Below are 21953 nucleotides of genomic sequence, written 5' to 3'. Positions count from 1 at the left end.
CCCTTTGTACATAAATCGATTTTAACTTAAATCCTGAAAGAGTCTGTAAACTGATAGCTGGGAATGAGTGTTACAAGGGTCAATTTTTCAATGAGTATGATTCTTCATATGAGAGATCTGTAGATAGTCTAGAACAAGAAAATAAACCTTCCTTCATTTACACCATGGGCTGACAAAAGTCTCATGAACTCCAGGATTGGTTCATCTGGACCATCCAGTAGGAAACATGCAGACTGGGTGTGAAATATGTAACCCATCTTAGAAATAGACATAAGTTACAAACTATTAAATTAGTCTGCCTTTGGGATAAAGTGTAGTAAATCTTGACTCCATCATTGCAAAATGGGTGATAAGGGGTTGATAGGCAATCTTACATCCCTCTCAAATGTTAAGTTCCATCGCAATCACTGATTTTATACCATTGCATAAAGTCAAGATTTATCCCACTATGTTGAGAGACAAAGTACAATCAATGCAGCCTGAGTTACTCTGGTCAGTGGACATATGGTCTGTCTTGCACATAAGCACAGTCCATCAGTTGAGTATTGGGCATAACTTTGTGTGGAACTTCACACAGCAGACACAAAGGGAACGTGCAAACTCCACACACGCAGTGACCGAAGTCAGGTTCGAACCGGATCCCTGGCGCTGTGAGGCTAACTACTGTGCCACCATGTCACCCCATGTTCACACATAGGGAGATGGAGTAAGTCTTGCTGCACCCCATGCTTTAATCCTGAACATAATTAAATATTGGAGACACATTTGTTCCAGGCATTATTGTGGAGGAAGACCCTCATTCCTAAATGTGCTTTGTTGGTGCTCTTGAGTCAAAGGTGTCTTTCCCACTTCTATCGTGGCACCCTCATCACCTGATTTTCTGTGCCCTTTCATCATCAACTGACGGCATTACTCTCTGAATGAACCACAATTGTCCAAGAGCTTTCAGATACCATACACTAATAAAGCATAACAAACATCCAATAGCAGAGCTCACATACCTGCAGCTGAATCAGCAGAAGATGATTGGACAGAGGAGAAAGAAAGATTATTCACTCAGATCATAGAAGAAATAAAAATAACAATAGGAAAATGATGAGGAAGTTACATTAACATTTTCAGCCATGACATACATCTTGAGCAGTCTAAATACTACTTATAATTTTGGGACGTATTTTAAGCTGAAGTGGATTTCAGGCAGAGGGTAACAGGTCATATGAAACTTCAAGTTCGGGATATTTTAAATCCCAGATTTAATTTCAGGCTGCCAGTCAGCTGGCCACTAGAAATTACGTTCTTGGCCCCACCGAGGAAAGCATTTTAGTGTTGGAAACATTTCACTGCCCCAGGAGAGGTTTAAATACTATTGCGGTGCTACCGACATCACAGATTATCATTTGTGCATGAAGCTCCCACTTGAAACCTGTGGGCGCCCATATCTGCCACAATGACAGTGGCATTGAATCAGAAATTGGTGGATACAGAGTGGGAAATTAAACCACTGCAATTTAACTGCTTACCTGCTCCATTCTACAAACAGGCAGATTTGTTCATTCCCTACCATTAAGTTAGTTCTGAAAAATTGAACTAATTCTGTTTTTGGCAACCATTGCCAACATCAAGCTCCCAGATCAGCTATAACATTGTTTGAATGTCTCAAATCTGCCCCAGTTGTGTTCCTCAACTCCCAGGTTTCCTGCATTTATACCTTCCACATCTGATGTCTTGTGGCTTTGCAACACATGTCAAACTATGTTTGAAAGGGTCATGCTGGGTTCCAGGTGCATGTCAGAAAGGATGTGTATAGCCAGAAAACAGAGGGGATTTTAATCCCATCGGTTTGAGCTGCAGATTAACCTGGGTCCCAGATATGGAAGGACAATTTCAATCTGCTAAATAACTCAATACCTTAGAGACAGAGCTGCTTCTCAAGGACGTATCACACTTGGCAAGTAAACAAGCCAGTTAAACAAACATGGAGATTCCCTCAAGTTTCTCCTGTCAAATTTCATCACCATCACTTTAGAAACGTTTTGGTAGAAACCCACATTTCTGCTCGTAAAGAAGCAAGCAAAGCCCCAACACCAGAATTAAAAGGTTGTTGAATGTATAAGATGTGATCTGTCACTGAGCCTATTGGAAGTAGAGGCTGCACTGGGAGGATTCTTGGAAAACCAGAACACAAACAGTTATAATAAATGCGTACAAAACCAAAAGGATGAACGAAAGTAAAGATGGTACAAACCTCAGGGCTGTCAGCTATGATCTGGCTCTCAGTTTCCCTGAAATAAATAAATCACACATATATTTACAGTAAGAAATGAAAATGTTTGTATAAATTTCACCTGTCTAAGGTCTGGCGAAATGGGCTAGAATTTTTAAATCAATGTGGGGTCCAGACCATGGGCAGGTGGGTGCATCACTTTGTGCCACCAGGCTCTGTGCCAGTTCACCATCATGATCCCAACCCCAAGCTATTATCATTGCCACGGTGAGTAACGAATTGAGACTCATCATTGATGAGTCTATTATCGCCCCATTTCTGGGATTTACAGTCACAATGTGAGCGACATGATCCAGGCCAATCTGGTGGACAGGAAGTGTGAGGGATGGGCAGAGGATCACGTGACAGACTCCCACTCACAATCCATTATGGCTGGCAAACCACAGTTGTGGCTACTGGCCATCCATGACTAGATTGTCCAGCATTTTCATGGTAGGGTAGCTGTGGCCATTTTAAGTTAAAACAAAATTTACCTCTTCTTTGGAGGCTACCTCCATGTTGGGGCTTCACCTGCCTCTCCATCACAGATCAGGACCACCTACCTTAGCCAGTGTGGTTGCCTATTTGTCAGTGCAGGAAGGTCATGCAGTGACACTCCAGCTTTGGGAGGCCACCCTCAATCCATTGTCCTGGCCCTTTAAAATTCTGTGAGAGCGTGTCTGGGACATATTGTGTGGGGTCAGGAACCAGACTAGAATTAATAACTGGGTTCTGAACTCAGAACTGAAAACTCTGACCATGGTTTCTGAAGTTTGCAAATATGAGGAGGGGTCAGTCAAGATGAGTAAACAGGAATACCTACCTACACACTGGTTTAACTGAAAGTGTTCATGGCACTGGGCTAGAATGCCAAGATGTCATGGGTTCAAATTCTACAATGACAAATTGTGAAATTAGATTTATATATCTGGGATAATCATCGAAACCATACAGTACAGAAGTAGGCCATTCAGCCCAACAAGTCTGCACCAACAACAATCCCACCTAAGCCATATCCCCATAACTTCACATATCGACCCCGCTAATCCGCTTAACCTACGCATGCCGGGACACTAAGGAGCAATTTAGCATGGCCAATGCACCTAACCAGCATGTCTTTGGACTATGGAAAGAAATCGGAGCACCCGGAGGAAACCCACACAGATAGGGGGAGAACATGCAAACTCCACACAGACAGTGATCCAAGCCAGGAATCGAACCTACGGTGAGGCAGCAGTACTAACCACTGTGCCACCGTGCCAGAATAATTGATCATGAAAACTGCTGGATTGTCAGAAATTTCAAACTAGTTTATTAATAACTTTTTGGAAAAGGAACTTAGCACCCACATCTAATCTGATCTATACATGACTCCAACCCCACACTATGGGCGGAACTTTATGGTATCACTTGTCCTGAAACTGTAAAATCCTGCCTGAGATCATGGACCACCCCTTGCCTGTGGGATGGTTTTTCTATCTGACTCTTAACACTCTCTGAAATGGTCCAGCAACCCACTCATTAATGAGAGGAAAAGGTCCATTATTTTCTGAGAGCAACAAGGGATGGATAATAAACAAGCCCTAGTCATTCTCACCTACACCCTCACAATGAAAATCACAGTACGGAAGGAGGCTATTTGGTCCATTAATTCCAGGCCTACTCTCTGCAAGTGCAATTTAACTGGTCCCATTCCCCCACCTATCCCTTGTAATCCTGCCTATTTTTCAGGTGTTTATCCAATTCTCCACGAGGTCATTGGGGAATCACTGATTGATCTCCCGTGAGGCTCGTTAAATATGGGTCCCCTGGTAACAGGCAGTAGCCTGCCCAGCTGGAACTCGTTACCTGAGTCTTTTGTAAGGCGGGCCCAGGACTGAGCCTGCTGAATTGTAGTCCCAGACAGGGATTACAGTGTGTGTATGCCATGGTAGTGATTTTACTTTGCAATCTGTAATAAACTAGATTCCTTTCCAGTTAGGTTTCCTGAGTCATTAAACTTTTAAAAGCCACAATTGAATGGGCAGCATGATGGCACAGTGGTTAGCACTGCTGCTTCACAGCACCAGGAACCCAGGTTCGATTCTGGCCTTGGTCACTCTCTGTGTGGAGTTTACACATTCTTCCCTGCATCTGCGTGGGTTTCTTCTGGGTATTCCTCCCACATTCAAAAATGTGTGGGTTAGATTGATTGGCCATGATAAATTGCCCTTTAGTGTCAGGGGGACTAGGAGGGTAAATATGCAGGGTTATGAGAACAGGGCCCAGGTGGGGTTGTTGTCGGTGCAGGCTCGATGGTTCAAATGATCTCCTTCTGCACTGTAGATTCTATGTGTCAATCCTTCACCGCCCTTTCAAGAAGTGTATTTCAGATCCTAACCACTCGCTGTTTAAAAAGCTTTCTCCTCACATCACTGTTCTTCTTCTAACCATCTTAAATCCGCATCCTTCTATTCTCAACTTTTCCACCAATTTCACTATCTACTCCATTTAGTTGCCTCATGATTTTTAAAACTTCAATTAAGTTTTCTCTCAACTTTCTCTTCTGGAAGGAGAATAATCCTGATTTCTCCAATCCAAACTCGTAGCTAAAATCTCTCATACCTGGAATGATTTGTGTAAATATTTCCTACACCTTCCCTAATGCCTTCACTTCCTTCCTACAGTGCATCTCCACTCACCCACAACACATACCTTACCACCTTTTGAAAAATACATCAATCTATATTTCTTCAGTCCAAAGTGAATGATCTCACATTTCCCCACATTGAACTTCATCTGTTCTGTAATCTATCAATGTCTCATTGCAACTTTCTGCTCCAACTTGCATGACTTACTGTGCCATCTAAGTTGATGTTGTTGGCAACCTTAGATTTGCAGCTCCATACCTTCATCAAAGCCATTTACAAATACATTGAAAAGCTCAGTAAATAGTAGCGCTCCACGTAGACACCTCCCATCACATCCAAAAGATTTGATTATGTTCTCTATTTTCACAAGAGTCTGAGTGAAGAAATTACTTCTCTTTCAGGCTTAAATAGTCAATTTATCCTGAGACTATGGGTGAGATTTTCTCCAATATTGGCAAAGGCTGACCCAGACAAGAAAAGCAGCTCTGAGGCAATGGTGACATTTTCCACCATACAGTGTGGGATTTAAAGGAAGAGGAGGCAGGCAGGGGTTCCATGATACATTGCTGGCAGTGGCCTCTGATTTGCCCATCCCTCCTTCAGCTTAGCACTTTGATGATCCAAGTGTCATTTTTAAAGTCTATCTCGGTGCACAGCGAGCACATCAGGAAACATTCTTTACCGAGAGACCAAACATTCTTCACCCAGGGACCCCCCGCATCAAAGTTTCATTTCCCTTTCATCACCCTTTCCCTGAATGCTACATTCACCTCCAAGCCTTCTTTGGCGATCTGCTTTTCAGGTGCACTCCCTTTGAGACCAGTCATGCATCGCACTGTTCTGATATCATGCCACACTTTTATACATGGGGATATGGTTCTGGTATATGAGCTTGATAATGATATGTTAACACATTACAATGAGGTTCCACATGTTGAATGGCGGGAAACACCACTGAGATGGGGAGGGGACGACCATTTCCTGCTTTTATATCAATGCGAAACATGACTTTGGCTTTCTCGTGATATTTTACACTGTTATTGCCAAAGCCGCCAGAGGTGGACAGGAGTGGAATATTCCGGTCCTCAGGTGAAAATGAATGACAACTCTACCCCCATGTGCAAGTTACGAGTTTGGAGGTCAGCCAGCCCACATCGGCTCCCCCACCGCCCTGCCCCGCCCGCCCCCCGCAAGTTTAGTGGCGACATTTAATTGGACAAGACAATTGTGGATGGACTCCTTGTCACTTTCACCCTGATAAATACAATGGTGGACTTGGGTGGGTGTCACATTGGGAACTACATTCCCAGTTGTACTGCCATTTAATTGGACAAGACAATTGTGGATGGACTCCTTGTCACTTTCACCCTGATAAATACAAAAGGTGGACTTGGGTGGGTGTCACATTGTGAACTACATTCCCAGTTGTACTGCCATTCAATAGAGCTGTGTGCCTCTGATTGGGCAGCACTTGGAGGGTGGGACTTCCATCACTGAGCTCCTGAATCTAGGGGAAAGCATGCCATTGTCTAGTTAATTACCTAAGTGGCACTAAATTCAGCAGACCTTCCTGAAAAGAGGTGACATGGGGCTCTCACTGTGTCTCCAGCCAGTGGGCAAGACACCCGTCACTTCCATTAAATACAATCCTATCCTCACTCTAGACTCTCTAGTGAAAACAGGCTGTCAACAAATACCCAATCAAGCCCTCTAAAAATTTTATACATTTTACTAATATCATCGATCATTCTCCAAACTCCAGAGAATATGGGCCCATTTAGCTCTTCTTATAGGACATAGGAATCTGTCCAGTGGATTTTTTTGCAATCCATCTAAGGCAAGTATATCCAGAACTGTGCACAGTATTGTACTCCAAACGTGATCTCATCATTATACACTCTGCTGCAACATAGTGCCACCTTTCAGGACTTCAACAAGTAACCATTCCTCATGTGCGGCCATCGATGGTATTTGCAGGATATTCTACTGTAGTGAACACCGCAATGCAGCCCAATCCTGCAATCAACCAAACTGCATCCACTTCTTGGAGGTGATTAGCACCAGGGACCTTGTTGTATATTCCAATTGCCAACTTTGGAGAACTGACATCACTTCTGTGCACCTACTGCCACACGTCTACTTTCTCAGAAGACTAAGGAAATTTAGCACATCAGCTACTACTCTCACCAACTTTTACAGATGCACCATAGAAACCATTCTTTCTGGTTGTATCACAACTTGGTTTGGCTCCTGGTTTGCCCAAGACCGCAAGAAACAACAAAGGATTGTGAATGTAGCCCAGTCTATCACGCAAACCAGCCTCCCATCCATGACTCTGTCTACACTTTCTGTTGCCTTGGAAAAGCAACCAACATAATTAAAGATCCTATGGACCCTGGACAAACTCTCTTCTACCTTCTTTCATCTGGAAAAATATACAAAAGTCTGAGGTCATGTAGCAACTGACTGAAGAATAGCTTCTTCCTCCTTGTCATCAAACTTTTGAACAGACCTACCTTGCACTAAGTTGATCTTGCTCTATACCCTAGCTATGACTGTAACACTACATTCCGCACTCTCTTTTCCTTCTCTATGAATGGTACGCTTTGTCAGTATAGAATGTAAGAAACAATACTTTTCACTGTAGACTAATACATGTGACAACAATAAGTTAAATCAAAATCAAATCAAATCAAATCCAGCTTAGCTCTGATAACACAGCAGAGACTTGGATCATAAGAACACAAGAACATAAGAAATAGGAGCAGGAGTAGGCCATCTGGCCCTTCAAGCCTGCCCCGCCATTCAATAAGATCATGGCTGATCTGTCGTGGCTCAGTTCCACTTTCCGGCCCTCTCCCCATAACCCTTAATCCCCTCTCTTATCAAAAACCCATCAACCCGCTTCTTGAAAATATTTAGCGAGGCAGCCTCCACCACTTCAACGGGTAGAGAATTCCAGAGATTCACCACCCTTTGAGTGAAGAAGTTCCTCCTCAACTCCGTTCTAAAACGCCCCCCCTTTATCTTGAGGCTGTGCCCCCTAGTCCTACTGTCTTTTTTGAGCGGGAAGAGTCTCTCCACCTCTATCCTATCCATCCCATTCATCATCTTATACGTCTCAATGAGATCTCCCCTCATTCTTCTAAACTCCAATGAGTACAAGCCCAGTTTATTCAGCCTCTCCTCATAGCTCAACCCCCTCAACTCCAGTATCAGCCTAGTAAACCTCCTCTGCACTCCCTCCAAGGCCAAAATATCTTTGCGCAGGTGCGGCACCCAAAACTGCACACAGTACTCCAGCTGCGGCCTCACCAATGCCCTATACAGCTGCAGCAAGACCTCCCTACTTTTATATTCAATCCCCTTCGCTATGAAGGCCAGCATCCCATTCACCTTCCTGACCACCTGCTGCACCTGCAAGCTGGGTTTTTGCGACTCATGCACAAGGACCCCGAGGTCCCTCTGCACCGTCGCCTGCTGCAGTTTTTCGCCACGTAAGTAATAGTCCTTCCTACCATTCTTCCTACCAAAGTGGACCACCTCACACTTGCCAACATTAAATTCCATTTGCCATTTCCTGGCCCATTCGCCCAGCCTATCTAGATCCTTCTGCAGACTCTCCACACCCTCCGCACAATTTGCCGTTCCCCCAATCTTGGTGTCATCCGCAAATTTCGACACCCTACACTCGGTTCCCTCCTCCAGATCATCTATATAAATGGTAAAAAGCTGAGGCCCCAGCGCCGACCCCTGGGGCACTCCACTAGTCACCATCCGCCAATCCGAATAGCACCCGTTGACCCCCACTCTCTGCCTCCTATTTGACAACCAATCCTCTATCCACGCTAACACCCTACCCCCAACTCCAAGTCCCCTGACCTTCTGCAATACCCTCTTATGAGGTACTTTGTCAAACACCTTCTGAAAATCCAGAAAGACCACATCCACCGGCTCTCCTCTATCCACCGCCCTAGACACATCCTCATAGAACTCCAGTAAATTTGTCAGACACGACTTCCCTTTAATGAAACCGTGCTGCGTCTGCTCTATCAAGCAATTCCCTTCAAGATGCCTCGCAATTTCCTCCTTAATGACGGATTGTAACATTTTACCTGCCACAGACGTTAAACTAACCGGCCTATAATTCCCTGCCTTTTGCCTGGCACCCTTCTTAAACAACGGCGTAACATAAGCCGTTTTCCAATCTTCCGGCACTTCCCCGGAATCCAGCGATGTCTGGAAAATAACCACCAATGCATCCACTATCACCTCCGCCATTTCTTTCAGAACCCTCGGATGCATTCCATCCGGTCCTGGGGACTTGTCCATAATCAGCCCCTCCAGTCTGTCGAGCACCGCCTCTCTAGTAACAGTAATGTCATTAAGACCCTCCAGTCCTACCACCTTTCCATCGCTAACACCCGGCAAATTATTCACGTCCTCCTCCGTGAAGACAGAAACAAAAAAGTTATTCAATACCTTAGCCATATCCCCATCCCCTACCACTAGGTCCCCTTTCTCATCCTCTAAGGGTCCAACGTTCACCCTAGCCAGCCTCTTCCTTTTTATATATTTATAAAAACTCTTGCTATCCTTTTTTATATTAAGCGCTAGCCCAGCTTCATAGTTTCTCCTACCCTCCTTTCTCAACTTCTTTGTCAATCTTTGTTGACATTTAAACCTCTCCCAATCCTCTTCTCGCCCACTACTCTTAGCTACTCTAAATTCCTCCGCTTTAAAGCACAAACTTTCTGGGTTTGCACAGTTCATGGCCCATAGCGAATAAGGTGAGGGACAGTTAAGACTTATTATTCAATAATAATTTTCAAAAATTAACTGAGAAAAAGAATGAACCAGTTGACCAAACTTAGCTTTCACCAAAGGCTTACATAGCAGCAAAGAACAATTTTCAATAAATTAAAATCTATATTTATGAAATACTGAAAAACATTTCACAGAAATTCTTCAGTTCATTGCACAGATTGTGGACTACACAGAAATACACTAACTCCTTTTGCGTTGCAAACTTAACAACCATCTGCACACACTAAACCTACATGAGTGACCGACAGAGATAAGCATCTAGTTAATCATATTTTTCGATGGCGTTGCATTAGGACAATGGGAAAATTCCCTGCTCTTCTCTTTAATATTGCAATTATCACTCTTCTATCAGGAAGGTAGGTTGAACAATAGGGGACAGCTGACCAAGCAGCTCTCCTTTGTAAGACACTTTTTATTACTTGGTCTCTCTTCACACCCTTGCCTGGTGAGATGTGACTTACTCTGACAGGTTCTGTTTTTCCGAGAAGACCCTGAGAACGAACTCGCCTTCTTGGTGTGGATCATATGTGGAAGGGACAATGACGTACTCCCCTGGGGGAAGGCTGAAACGCTGCGATACCTCCCGTAGGTTAATGTAAGACTTAGACCTGCACTTAGAAGCCTGGTAGAGGAAGAAATCTTTGGGAAGGTGTTGCTTATTGCCTTGCATCTAAAAAAAGAAACAAGTGAATAAAGTCTTGTATATCTCTGTTCCAGTCATGAAATTAAACATTACCATATTTCATAACATATATGGATTCTGGGAGAACTGGCAGTGTTGGATAGGGAATGAATCTCTCTACCAGCAGGAGAAACAAGACAATAGGAACAGAATCTTTAAATTGAACCAATTAAAAGTAAATTGAGGTATAAGCTGTTCAAGCAGACTGCAAGAATGTGAATGCAGCTAAAGGCAATCGATGAAGATAAGGATTAGTTAAAGAATTTAAAGGAAAGATTTAATTATGGAGTGTCAAGAGCAAGAAATTCAACTTTAAAAGTAGGATTCTACTGGTGATCATCTTGAAATTAGTACCCAAGCCATTTGCTAATTGGCACAGGAATAAACAGAACATAACTGAAAGCTTGGTGTAGGGAGTAGTTCCATTTCATGAAACTGTGGCATTCATACTGAGATAGGAAGGAGCTATGTCACTGGGATGGCCTGTTGCTGAACTGGGGTGGAATCAGTATCCTAGCAGAAAGGATAAACAGGCTTGTGAATAGGATTTCAGTTAAAGGTGATGGGCTGGGATGGGGGAGGAGAGGGAGCAGTGGTCGAGGGGGAGGATGCTAAAGATCAGAGAAATAACAGTAACATGAAGGTAGGGAAATAAGAGATTAGAGTAAAGGTGAGACCAATGTAAGGAAAACATAAATTATCAGGGAGCAAATAAAGCCATGAAACATAATTATACAAACACTTCAAAATAAAGTGAGGGAAAAATGAATTAGCTGCCTGTTCACATAATGTTAACAGTATCAAAAACAAATCAAAGAAGCTGGAAGCAAAAATTTCAGAGAGAAATTAATTATAGTCACAATAACTAAACATAGCTACATAATAAACAGGACTAGCATATTGCAGGGTATAACTTATTTGGCCAAGAAAGGGATAGGTGCATAAAATTGAGATGACATAATGGCTGCAGCAAAGAAGTCTTTGATCTTGCAATACAAATCATCTATCTTACACTTGGGAGTGGTCTCATTCTTAATTTTCCTATCCCAGTGTATGCATTTGATATTTATGGCTTGGCAACCAGAACTGAACATAGTACTCCAACTCTGATTCGTCAGTTGTAAAGTCTCAACTTTTCTGGACATCACAGAGGCAATGGTTAGCACTGCTGCCTCACAGCACCAGGGATCCAGATTCAGTTCCAGCCTTGGGTAACTGCCTTTGTGGAGTTTGCACGTTATCTCCATGTCTGTGTAGGTTTCCTCTGGGAGTCTTGGTTTCCTCCCATTGTCGAAAGATGTACAAGTCAGGTGGATTGGCCATGCTAAATTGCCCTTTAGTGTCCCAAGATATATAGGTTAGCGGGATTAGAGGGGTAAATACTTGGGTTTACAGGGTAAGCATCAGTGCAGACTCGATGGACTGAATGGCCTCCTGTACTGTAGGGATTGTATTCAATGAACATAACCTAGCAATATTTGTCCTACGCAATTCTGGCAAAACATATCCTGGCAAGCTATTTGGTTTGATAGTTGTTTCAGTACATTGTCTAGACCTTGGTCAGATTAAGAAGGCCACCGGCCTTGGTCGTTAAGTATAGAAGGGGCTCCCATACACTCCCCTCTCCACTCCTGAATAATTCATCCCACGCAAAAATATTTTGTACATGTTCAAAGAAATTACCAAGTGAACATGCATTCTGTTAATAGCATTCGTATCTATTAAAGATTCATTGTAGGCTTGCTACTCAGGTTCCTTATAACTGAACAAATAAATGTTTGCAACTTTTAAAATGCAACATCAAATGTCAATATTTATATTGTACAGAATCTGTTGACACTGGCAGTTAAATGGCTTCAGTGTTATTCATATTGAGTTAACTGTCACTCCCAAGAACTTTTCTAAGTGTCCATCTGCCACTTAACACATCTGTCTTCTTTTGATACTCCTCAGCTCAGTATGTATTACTGTTCATTTATCAGAGCTTAATTTCATTTTACCTATGTCTACCAAACTGTATAAAAATTCTAAAACCTTTTGCAAATCTCTAGCTGTATCTTCTATTTCTGGGGACATCCGTATACAAGTTTTATATTTAGCTGCACAAGTGAAGTTCATGAAACCATTGACTCATTCAGAGGAATTATTTGCCATGCACCATGTAAGATTATGATGTGGAGATGCCAGCATTGGACTGGGGTAACCCTTTTTACACATGAAAGATTATACAGCAGGATTTCTCCAGTTGCACATAAGGATGATTATAAAATATTAACCAAATTGGGAAGGAAAAAGAAATATCATTTCCAACCAGTGCAAGTTTGTTTATCTGAAGCCCAACCAGATTGCAATGGCAAGAGACATGACACAGAACAGGGTGATGCACTGCAAACAAAACACAGAAAACAAAACATAGAAAATGTGTTAAAGCAAATATTTCAAAACTAATGTTACAACAAACATGCTATAATAAATCTATAACAGCAAACATTACATTACTCCAATCCGTGGTCATCTGTTTTGTTTATTTACCTCTTTGGGCACCTGTACAATGAAAAGAAAAAGTGTTAAAAGAGCCAACTCCACAGAAACCAACATCTTGACTCATTGGTTGTAACTTGTCAATTTAACTTTGTGGCTGCAATCTTCTCTTCTGAAGTCTGATGGCAGGAGCACAAGTGAGTGTGTGTGCGTGTGTGGGGAGGGGGGAGGGGAGGGAGAGGGGGAGGGGAGGGAGAGGGGGAGGGGAGGGAGAGAGAGAGAACAGCTGACCATACTCTTGCAATGTTCAGCTCATCTGTAAGGAGCCTGGCCCTTTGGCTAATACTTCAGAGGATGGAAGGCATGGGTGCCATATTTAAAAGGCATCCAGACGGCCTGAACCTACCACTTGAACAGCTTGCTTTCTTTCCCAGGCAGCCTACCAAAAAACATATAATCTGAACATTTTTATCTCACTTTTATCTACATTGTCTAGACCTTGGTCAGATTAAGAAGGCCACCGGCCTTGGTCGCCAAGTATAGAAGGGGCTCCCATACACTCCCGTCTCCACTAGCTTTGCATAATTGGCTGCAATGTTTCCTACACTACAATAGTGACTAAACTTCAAAAAAACTTAACTAGATGTATAAAACTTTGGGATGCCCTGAGGTCATTAAAGGTGCTAGATAGATGCAAATCTTTCTATCTTTCTTATAGAACTCACCAATGATCTGAACGTAAAGGGATTAAAGTAGGTTCGAGAATGTGTATGTGATCCTTGCCACCTGATCACCTTCGATTTGTCTGCGTTAGGTCAAAGTTTATCTTAGTCTGAAATAAACTTGAAGCCAGTTTCAGCTCCCCAATGCCTTCGGTCTATCCCACAGACCAGTTCTTTGTTACCGATAGCATGTTTACTATTGTCCTTTGAACTGAATACTTTGGTTTAGGTTTCTGTACAAAGTTTCGACAAACCAACTTCCTTTTTTGCAAATTCTAGTTTCTGTCTTCCAGCTTCTGTTCTGTCAACACCACCTGACAATTATATCATCGTTGCAACATAATAAAACATCAAAGGCATTTCACAGCAGCATGAGCATACAAATATATGACAATGGACCATATAGCAGATATTAAGATTGGCGATCAAAAATTTGGTCAAAGAAGTATGTTTTAAGGAATAACTTAAAGGAAGAGAGAGAGATAGAAAAGTGGAGAGGTTTAGGGAGGGATCCAGAGCTTGAAGGGGCAGCTGAAGGTGCTGCAGCTAGGGTGGGGCAATAAAAAAGGAAGTGTGCAAAAAGAACAAATTGGAGGAATAAAGGTATCACATGGACGTATAAGGATGATGAAAGTTATAGAGATAGAGAGATGCAAGGTCATGGAGCAATTTCAATTTAGGAATGAGAATTTTGAAATGAAGGCATTGATGGGCTGGAAAACAATGCAACTCGACAAGCATAGAGGCTATGAGCAAGCAGGCATTAGTGGAGCTGAAGACAATGCGCCAAATTTTCTGCTCCTGCCAGCACTGGGAATTGTGGCAAGGAAGGACACTTAGTTTGGCGAGAGGCAAAAAATCTGTTTCCTGACAATGGAATTTAGCTCTCCCAATTTTCAGGGTGGGTGAAAGGCAGATTGAGCTTCCTGACAATATCAAGAATCCCTTTCTCATGCATTGGCATCTCATTCGTGCTCACAAATTAAATCACTAAATTACTAACAGCGAAAATTTAGAATATTCAGTTTTACAGCTGTATATAAGTGGCTTGCTTCAGCTTTTCAACAACTTTGAGGCCTGGAAATGTTGCTTTCCCCTCCCTGGGAACCTTGCATAACTTCACATGAGTATCATCAGCAAACACTACACCAAGGCTGCACAAGAAGTGTAAAGCGAAGACTGGAGAGGGGAGGCAGGCTTACAGGAGAAGGGTGGAATAATTTTCAGGGAAGTAGGCATCCTCTCAGCATCCACCCTGTCATGCCCCCTTAGAATCTTATATTTTCCACTGTTCTTCTAAACTCTAATGAGTATTGACCCACCAGCTCAACCTTTCCTCTTAAGGCAATCCTCTTATCCCTGGAATGAGGGATAACCCTCTCTCAACTGCTTTCAATGCATGTATGGCCCTCCTTAAGTAAGGAGACCAAAACTGTACACAATACTCTAGTGTGATCTCACCAATATGCTGTACAGTTGTAGCAAGACTTCCCCACCTACATATTCTATCATCCTTGCTGTTTGTGGGATCTTGCTGTCTGGCAAATATGCTGTTTTTCAACATTACAGCAGGATTACACTTCCAAGGTATTTTGTTGACTATGAAGGACTTTAGGGCTTCTTAAGGTTATGAAAGGTGAGATATAAATCCAAATAATTTCTTACTATACTGATATAGTATAGCTTTAAAAACCAAAATAGACAGTGTCTTGCTCTTGCTGCCTAAATTAATGTCAAATTATGACCAGATTGGTGTGTGGCATAACGCTAACCATGCTTTGCAGGTGAATCTTCAAATATTACGCAAATTTCAGAATCTACCTGATAAATAGCAAATCCAATGGTGTGGAAGTTGACGCCCATCCTGCGCTCCTTCCTACGATTCTTTTGCATCAAAGCAACAACAAATGTGCAGAGGACCTCAGCAACATCAGGATCATCATCCTCCTCACAGAGCTTCAGTCGGTACTGAGGGTTTGTCCAGAATGTGTCTTAAATGAAAGAATGAGAAGGAAAGATATTAGTCTTTGGCTAATTTCTACTGACAGAGAAAAGAGATAGAAAACAAAGAACTAGGAGGCAAGAACAGGCTGAAAGAAAGAAAAGGGAAAATAAGCAGAAATAGAGAACAGCGAGAGACAGGAGAGAGTAAGATAGCTACAGAAAAGGTATGAAAAGGGAATAAAGAAAACAAGATAAGATAGTAATTTCGTACTATACTGATGAGAGCATCATCCCTCCACAGAGGGAGGGAGGGAGAAGGTAAATAAGAAATAAACCTGGTGATTTATGAGTTGGCACCAAAGAAAGAATCATGAAAACTTCACATTATCACAAAAAGCAAACGTTGTGTAGGAGTTGGAAAAGCCACAACCATTCAGATGGGGCCTACAATTGACTCCAGCCTCACACTGTGTTGTTACTTCTAAATGGCCTTTGAAGTTGATGAGGAAACACTCAGTTCTATGCAATTGCCATGAAGTTCAGCAATAAGAACACTCTCTACTAAACGTGACTGTGGCAGCAGTTTTTCATGGCAACCAAGGCTGGGCTGTAAATGCTGTCTTGACAAATTCACACCACATCCCAAGGACAAATGAAACAACAGAAAGAAACCAAAAAGAGAAAGAAGACAAAGTGAAAATAAATAAAACAAAGAAGTGATAGAGAAAGATGGAAAGAAAGAAGCAGCTATTGGTACAGGTTAGGACCTACCTGGATAGTTGCGGCAGCCCCCAGCTGAACAGCCTTTTACCCACCGTCCTTCATTAATGGACACAGTCCACTTATGGAGCTTGTCATCACCCAGTGCATCTGGCGTCAGGTTACAAATCTCCAGCTTTGTAAAATTCTTCTTGAAATCATCAAAAGACATCCTATATATAGCAACATGAATTAAGGATGGTCCAAAGTTTGAACATCATCACCCATATCTCATGATTCCTGGGGGTACAGGGATAGGGGAGGGGGGATGGGCGGGGGTGCGGATTGCTGCACCACATATGGCTGGTCAAAAGTGAGGGATGGGCCCTTGAGCTTGAAGAAGGGCAGATTCAGCTGCAGGGTAGCAGATCAATGGTTTCCGAGGGAGAGAAAGTAAAGGCAGGTAAAGGGTGATGCTTGGAATGTCAAGGTGAGGATGAAAGGGTCAAGGCTGAAAGTCAGTAGGTTGAGAGTCAATGGCTCTGAGTCAAATGGAACGGTTGGTTGGTAGAAGCGGCAGGGTAATGTTGGGAGGATCAACGCAGATGGGAGCAAGTTCAATGGTGACAAAGAAAGGATGCAGGTGGATGGACACCAGTTGCAGGGCCACAATGTTAGTATCCATTGATTTGATTTTTGATTTTGATCTGATTTTGATTTATTATTGTCACATGTATTAACATACAGTGAAGAGTATTGTTTCTTGAGCGCTATACAGACAAAACATACTGTTCATAAAGAAGAAAATGAGAGAGTGCAAAATGTAGTGTTACAGTCATAGCTAGGGTGTAGCGAAAGATTAACTTAATGCAAGGTAAGTCCATTCAAAAGTTTGGTGGCAGCAGGGAAGAAGCTGTTCTTGAGTCAGTTGGTACGTGACCACACACTTTTGTATCTTTTTCCCAAGGGAAGAAGGTGGAAGAGAGAATGTCTGGAGTGCGAGGGGTCCTTAATTATGTTGGCTGCTTTGCCAAGGCAGTGGGAAGTGTAGACAGAGTCAATGGATGGGAGGCTGGTTTGCATGATGGATTGAGCTACGTTCACGACCTTCTGTAGTTCCTTGCTGTCTTGGGCAGAGCAGGAATTTTCCAGTTTGCTGAAGATCAGGCGCTGCAAGGAAACATCTATCTTGCAGGAGACTGGGCCGTGCAATATGTAGAGGAGGAAGCTAATGTGGGATAGGACAACTTCTGCATGTAGTCCATGGGAGGGTCATGAATTTCCATTGGTAAACTGCAGATGCTCTAGCAGTGAAAGACATGACGACAGAGCTGCTCATATCTGGCATTCTTCACACAGTTCTAATTTGTGGATTGGCAATGAGTCTCAATCTTTTTAAAACCTTAGATAGTGGAGGAGAGAATTCGCCAGAGAGGGAACTTGGTTACATAACAACATAGGTCATGAGGCGATTAGTTGACACCAGCCAGGAGAAGGGAGGTCAGGAGGAACCTAACCAGGGTCGTCTTCATTGACAAACATTAGTGCCTCATCAAATGTACACCAACTACCTCCAGATACCTGAGAAGTAATGTCAGAGATTGCAAAACCTGTGTGTGCTCCCTGAGCAAAACCTGCAACCCTGTGGCTTTTGAGGGAACCCCATGTCAACTGCCCCCAAGATAACTGTGGCCCTAAATTTCTACACCAACACTCATTTCAGGGCTCCATGGGGGACATGTGTGACAATACCCAGGCTGAAACAACTAAGTGCATACAGGAGGCAACCAATTCAAAATAGCTAATGAATTTAAGCTACGCATGACAGATGCTGATAGCCAATCTGCAATAGCAATTGTCTTCAGAGCCATCATGTGGTTCCCACAGGTATAGGGTGTAATTGAGTTCACAAACTCCCTAAGAACAGCATTCAGTAACAAATGCCAAAATGAAGCATGACAGTGCAATATATCCTCTGAGGGAAGATGCTCCAACAAATGCACAGAATACACATGACAGTCAAGTGAACAAAATATATAGTGATAACTATGTTCATATGCATATCATAACAGTGTTTTAACAATTGTATCATTGCTGTACCCTCAATATTTGTTAATTTTTTTTCACACCCAATATGCCTTGCTGTGATATCAGCAAGAAGGCAGGCTGCTGAAAGTGATACCCTACCATATGACTGCACATGCTTCCTGCATGCAATTACAATTTGTATCTTGATTGTGTGCATGGTGATTCACAACCTGTAAATTAAATTGGTGCCCACTTCTAGTCCCATTTTCAGGATCTGAGCTCTTCTTATTAAATTCCACCCCCCTGTTTACCTCCATAAGTTAACTTTCTATTTAACAATCAGAGTGCTTGAAAATAAGGGAGCAGGATTTTATTCTCACCAGAACTCTCCATCTTCTTTCATTTGATGCTGCAACCGCTGCTGTTGTACTTTCTCAATCTCGGACCATTCCCGGGCCCTGGGACAGAAAGAAAATTTCTTCATCAAAACTGGGAGAAGCCTGTAAATTTAACAAACACTGCCTCTCTGTGTAGAAATGGGAATGAGGAGCTGCCATGTAATGCTGCAGGACAACTTGGGGCATAAATGACTCACATGCTGACTGTGAGTTTTCGAAACTGAGCAGCAGCACCACATGATCATGATTTTACCCAAACAGGATGGACACTGGACAGTTGACAGTCAAACCTGGCTTTTAGCTTTCCGCTTTCCTAGTCAAAGGATGAAATGGTCAGTTGTAACACAAATGCTGTTTGTAAGTAGTAGTGTAACATTAAATTACCAATACTACTCTACAGAGTTACTTCTTTCCAAAAAGCTTGTATCCAGCTTAAGTATTATTCAGTCACACACTAAATATTACTCAAAAGACATATTTAGTTAGTACTAACAAATATACTCAGATCTCTTTTAAATTAACTCAGATATTTTCAAAACTTTTTGATATGTATTTGTTCCTGTTGGCTCATTGTGGAGATCTGTGGTAATAATGTAGTAGTGTGTGCAAACGGAAGTGATGCGATGAGATATACAGAAGAAAACAGAGAGAGAAACAGCAGCTATGGAAGAAACCACACACCACAAATAAAGTTTTGTTTGTTTTTAACCCAGTGCTTCGAAGTGTCATGTCCCCAAATACACAACATAACTGGCGATGAAGACTATGGGCGTGCATTGTTGAGCCACTTGAAAAAGAAGTTTTAGTGAGGAAACATCAGAAAAAGAAAACTTTTCACACATGTTACAGAGAACTAACATGGACGTGAGTAAAAGATACTCTGCAAACAAATTATAGAGCTGACTGGAACAAAAGGAAGGCTGAAGCTCAAATTAGGACCTCGTGTAAAGAAAATCAGATGCTGGAAGTGTGGTTGTAAAGTGTGCATACAATAACCCTGCATTTGTAAATAAAAAAATGGCATTGTTGAAACTTTTGACAAAAATGTGGAGTGATGGAACTTTTATACTGAGTGTTTTCACTGAGTGGGATCTAGATAGGCTGAGCGAGTGGGTGAAGACCTGGCAGATGGAGTACAATGTTAGCAAGTGTGAGGTTATCCACTTTGGCAGAAATAATAGTAGGAGGGATTACTACTTAAAGGGCGAAAAGCTGCAGCATGCTTTGGTGCAGAGGGACCTGGGGGTCCTTGTGCATGAGTCGCAAAAACCCAGTCTGCAGGTGCAGCAGGTGATCAAGAAGATGAATGGAATGTTGGCCTTCATAGCGAGGGGGATAGAATATAAAAGTAGGGAGGTCTTGCTGCAACTGTACAGGGCACTGGTGAGGCTGCAGCTGGAGTACTGTGTGCAGTTTTGGTCGCCACACTTGCGCAAGGATATTTTGGCCTTGGAAGGAGTGCAGAGGAGGTTCACTAGGCTGATACCAGAGATGAGGGGGTTGGACAATGAAGAGAGACTAAATAGACTGGGTCTATACTCGTTGGTTTAGAAGGATGAGGGGGCATCTTATAGAGACGTATAAGATAATGAAAGGGATGGATAGGGTAGAGGTAGAGATTCTTCCTGCTTAGAAAGGATAGCAGGACTAGAGGGCACAGCCTCAAGATAAGGGGGGGGGGGGAGTTTAGGTTGGAGTTGAGGAGGAACTTCTTCACTCAAAGGGTGGTGGAATTCTCTGCCCATTGAAGTGGTGGAGGCTACCTCGCTAAATATATTTGAGTCACGGGTAGATAGGTTTTTGACAGACAAGGGAATTAAGGGTTATGGGGAGAGAGCGGGAAAGTGGAACTGATCCACATCAGATCAGCCATGATCTTATTGAATGGCGGGGCAGGCTTGAAGGGCTAGATGGCCTACTCCTGCTCCTATTTCTTATGTTCTTATGTTCACTATTTTGCGCAGGCAAGCAAAATAGCTGAAGGCATTATAGTGTCCATTTTCCTAAACATGATTAGGTAGATAAACTTTTAATCTCCTCCACCGTCCAGTGCAATCTGATAAACCAGATATTGAAAGAAAATTGTGGATATTTTGTAAGCATGTTTTTCATCTACACCCTTGGTGATTGCAAAATGCTTTAATTTCCATAAAAGAAACCAGGAGGATGATGAGTTAATTGCACAATTTGTTGCAGTACTTTAAAGGCTTGCAAAATATTGAAAGTTTGGAGACATGCTAAATGATATCATTCATGACCGATTTGTTTGTGGTCAGCACAGTGAAGCAACACAAAAACGTGAGTTAACCAAGAGCAACCTCACTTTCGAGAAAGACATTGAAATTGCTGTTTCTATGGAACTTGCTGCAAAGGAGACCCAGCAATTGAGTCTATGTACTCGAGTACACATAGGGCCCCATTTTACCATTTTGATTCTAAGTGCTGGATGGACTTGAAACTGGGAGTGTTTCAGATCTGACTTTTAGACCTCTTCTGAGGCTCCCTCATATGCACTCCACCTGCAAAAATATCAGCGAGTCCAAATCGTGCTGCACAAGCCTATGGGTGGGGCTTAATGCACCTGAAACCCTGCAGCTCTGATCGGTGCCTCCAACTGCGCATGCACAGGAAGGAATATGATAGACTGTTGCTCCCCTGCAACATTCCTCCCTGGCCCCCACAGACAATGTCCCAGTCTCACAACATTACTGACTGCCTTCTTCCCCATACCGTCCACCACCCAGACCAATCGCAGGCCTCCCCTTTCCCCACACCGATCTCAGACAGAGTGGCAGCAGACCCCCCCTTACCTTGTACTGATCTCAGACAGAGTGGCAAGGGCTCCCCCTTCTCCCCCACTGATCTCAGGCACTGTGGCAGCAGACACCCCTTCCTCCCCATCGATCTCCAGCAGAGTGGCAGCGAACCCTCTTTCCCCCACACTGATCTCAGGCAGAGTGGCAGTGTACCCACTTCCTCCCACTCCCAACCCACCCCCCCAATCTCAGAGAACCATTGGACACCAGGCACTTACCTCCTCATTCATTTTCACTGATGGAGTGCCCGAATCGGATTTATATGGAGCACGTCTGTTTCACGTCAATTCTGGATGGGTGAAAGCAGTGGTAAAGGAAAGTTGGGCGTGCAGTCCATTAAGTCAATTTAAAAGCATGCGGAGGGGGGCACGGATTGCGCTACTCACCTCATGCTCAACCTTACCAAGTTTTTGCGTGCGAAAACAGGCGCAATGCGATGGTAAAATCAAGACCAAAATGTTCA

At 42.9% G+C, this 21953-nt stretch overlaps 1 protein-coding gene across 4 annotated transcripts in view; it reads right to left on the bottom strand.

Moving 5' to 3' along the window:
- Positions 1–21953, bottom strand: part of capn3a (calpain 3a, (p94)) — a 124960-nt gene that overhangs the window by 28442 nt on the left and 74565 nt on the right. For 2 of the 4 annotated variants that reach the window (XM_080202983.1, XM_080202984.1), the window contains exons 1-3: positions 12902–12924; positions 10182–10390; positions 2246–2282 (exon numbers count right to left, since the gene is read on the bottom strand). In XM_080202983.1, the coding sequence (XP_080059109.1) occupies positions 2246–2282; positions 10182–10390 (246 nt within the window). In that variant the 5' untranslated portion in view covers positions 12902–12924. The other 2 variants (XM_080202987.1, XM_080202986.1) reach the window with 2 other exon arrangements.

Source organism: Carcharhinus amblyrhynchos, chromosome 14, assembly GCF_965287045.1.
Source record: "Carcharhinus amblyrhynchos chromosome 14, sCarAmb.v2.hapA, whole genome shotgun sequence".
NCBI classification, from domain to species: Eukaryota; Metazoa; Chordata; class Chondrichthyes; order Carcharhiniformes; family Carcharhinidae; genus Carcharhinus; species Carcharhinus amblyrhynchos.
Note: the sequence above shows the minus strand (reverse complement) of the source record. Positions and strands in the feature narration are given on the sequence as shown.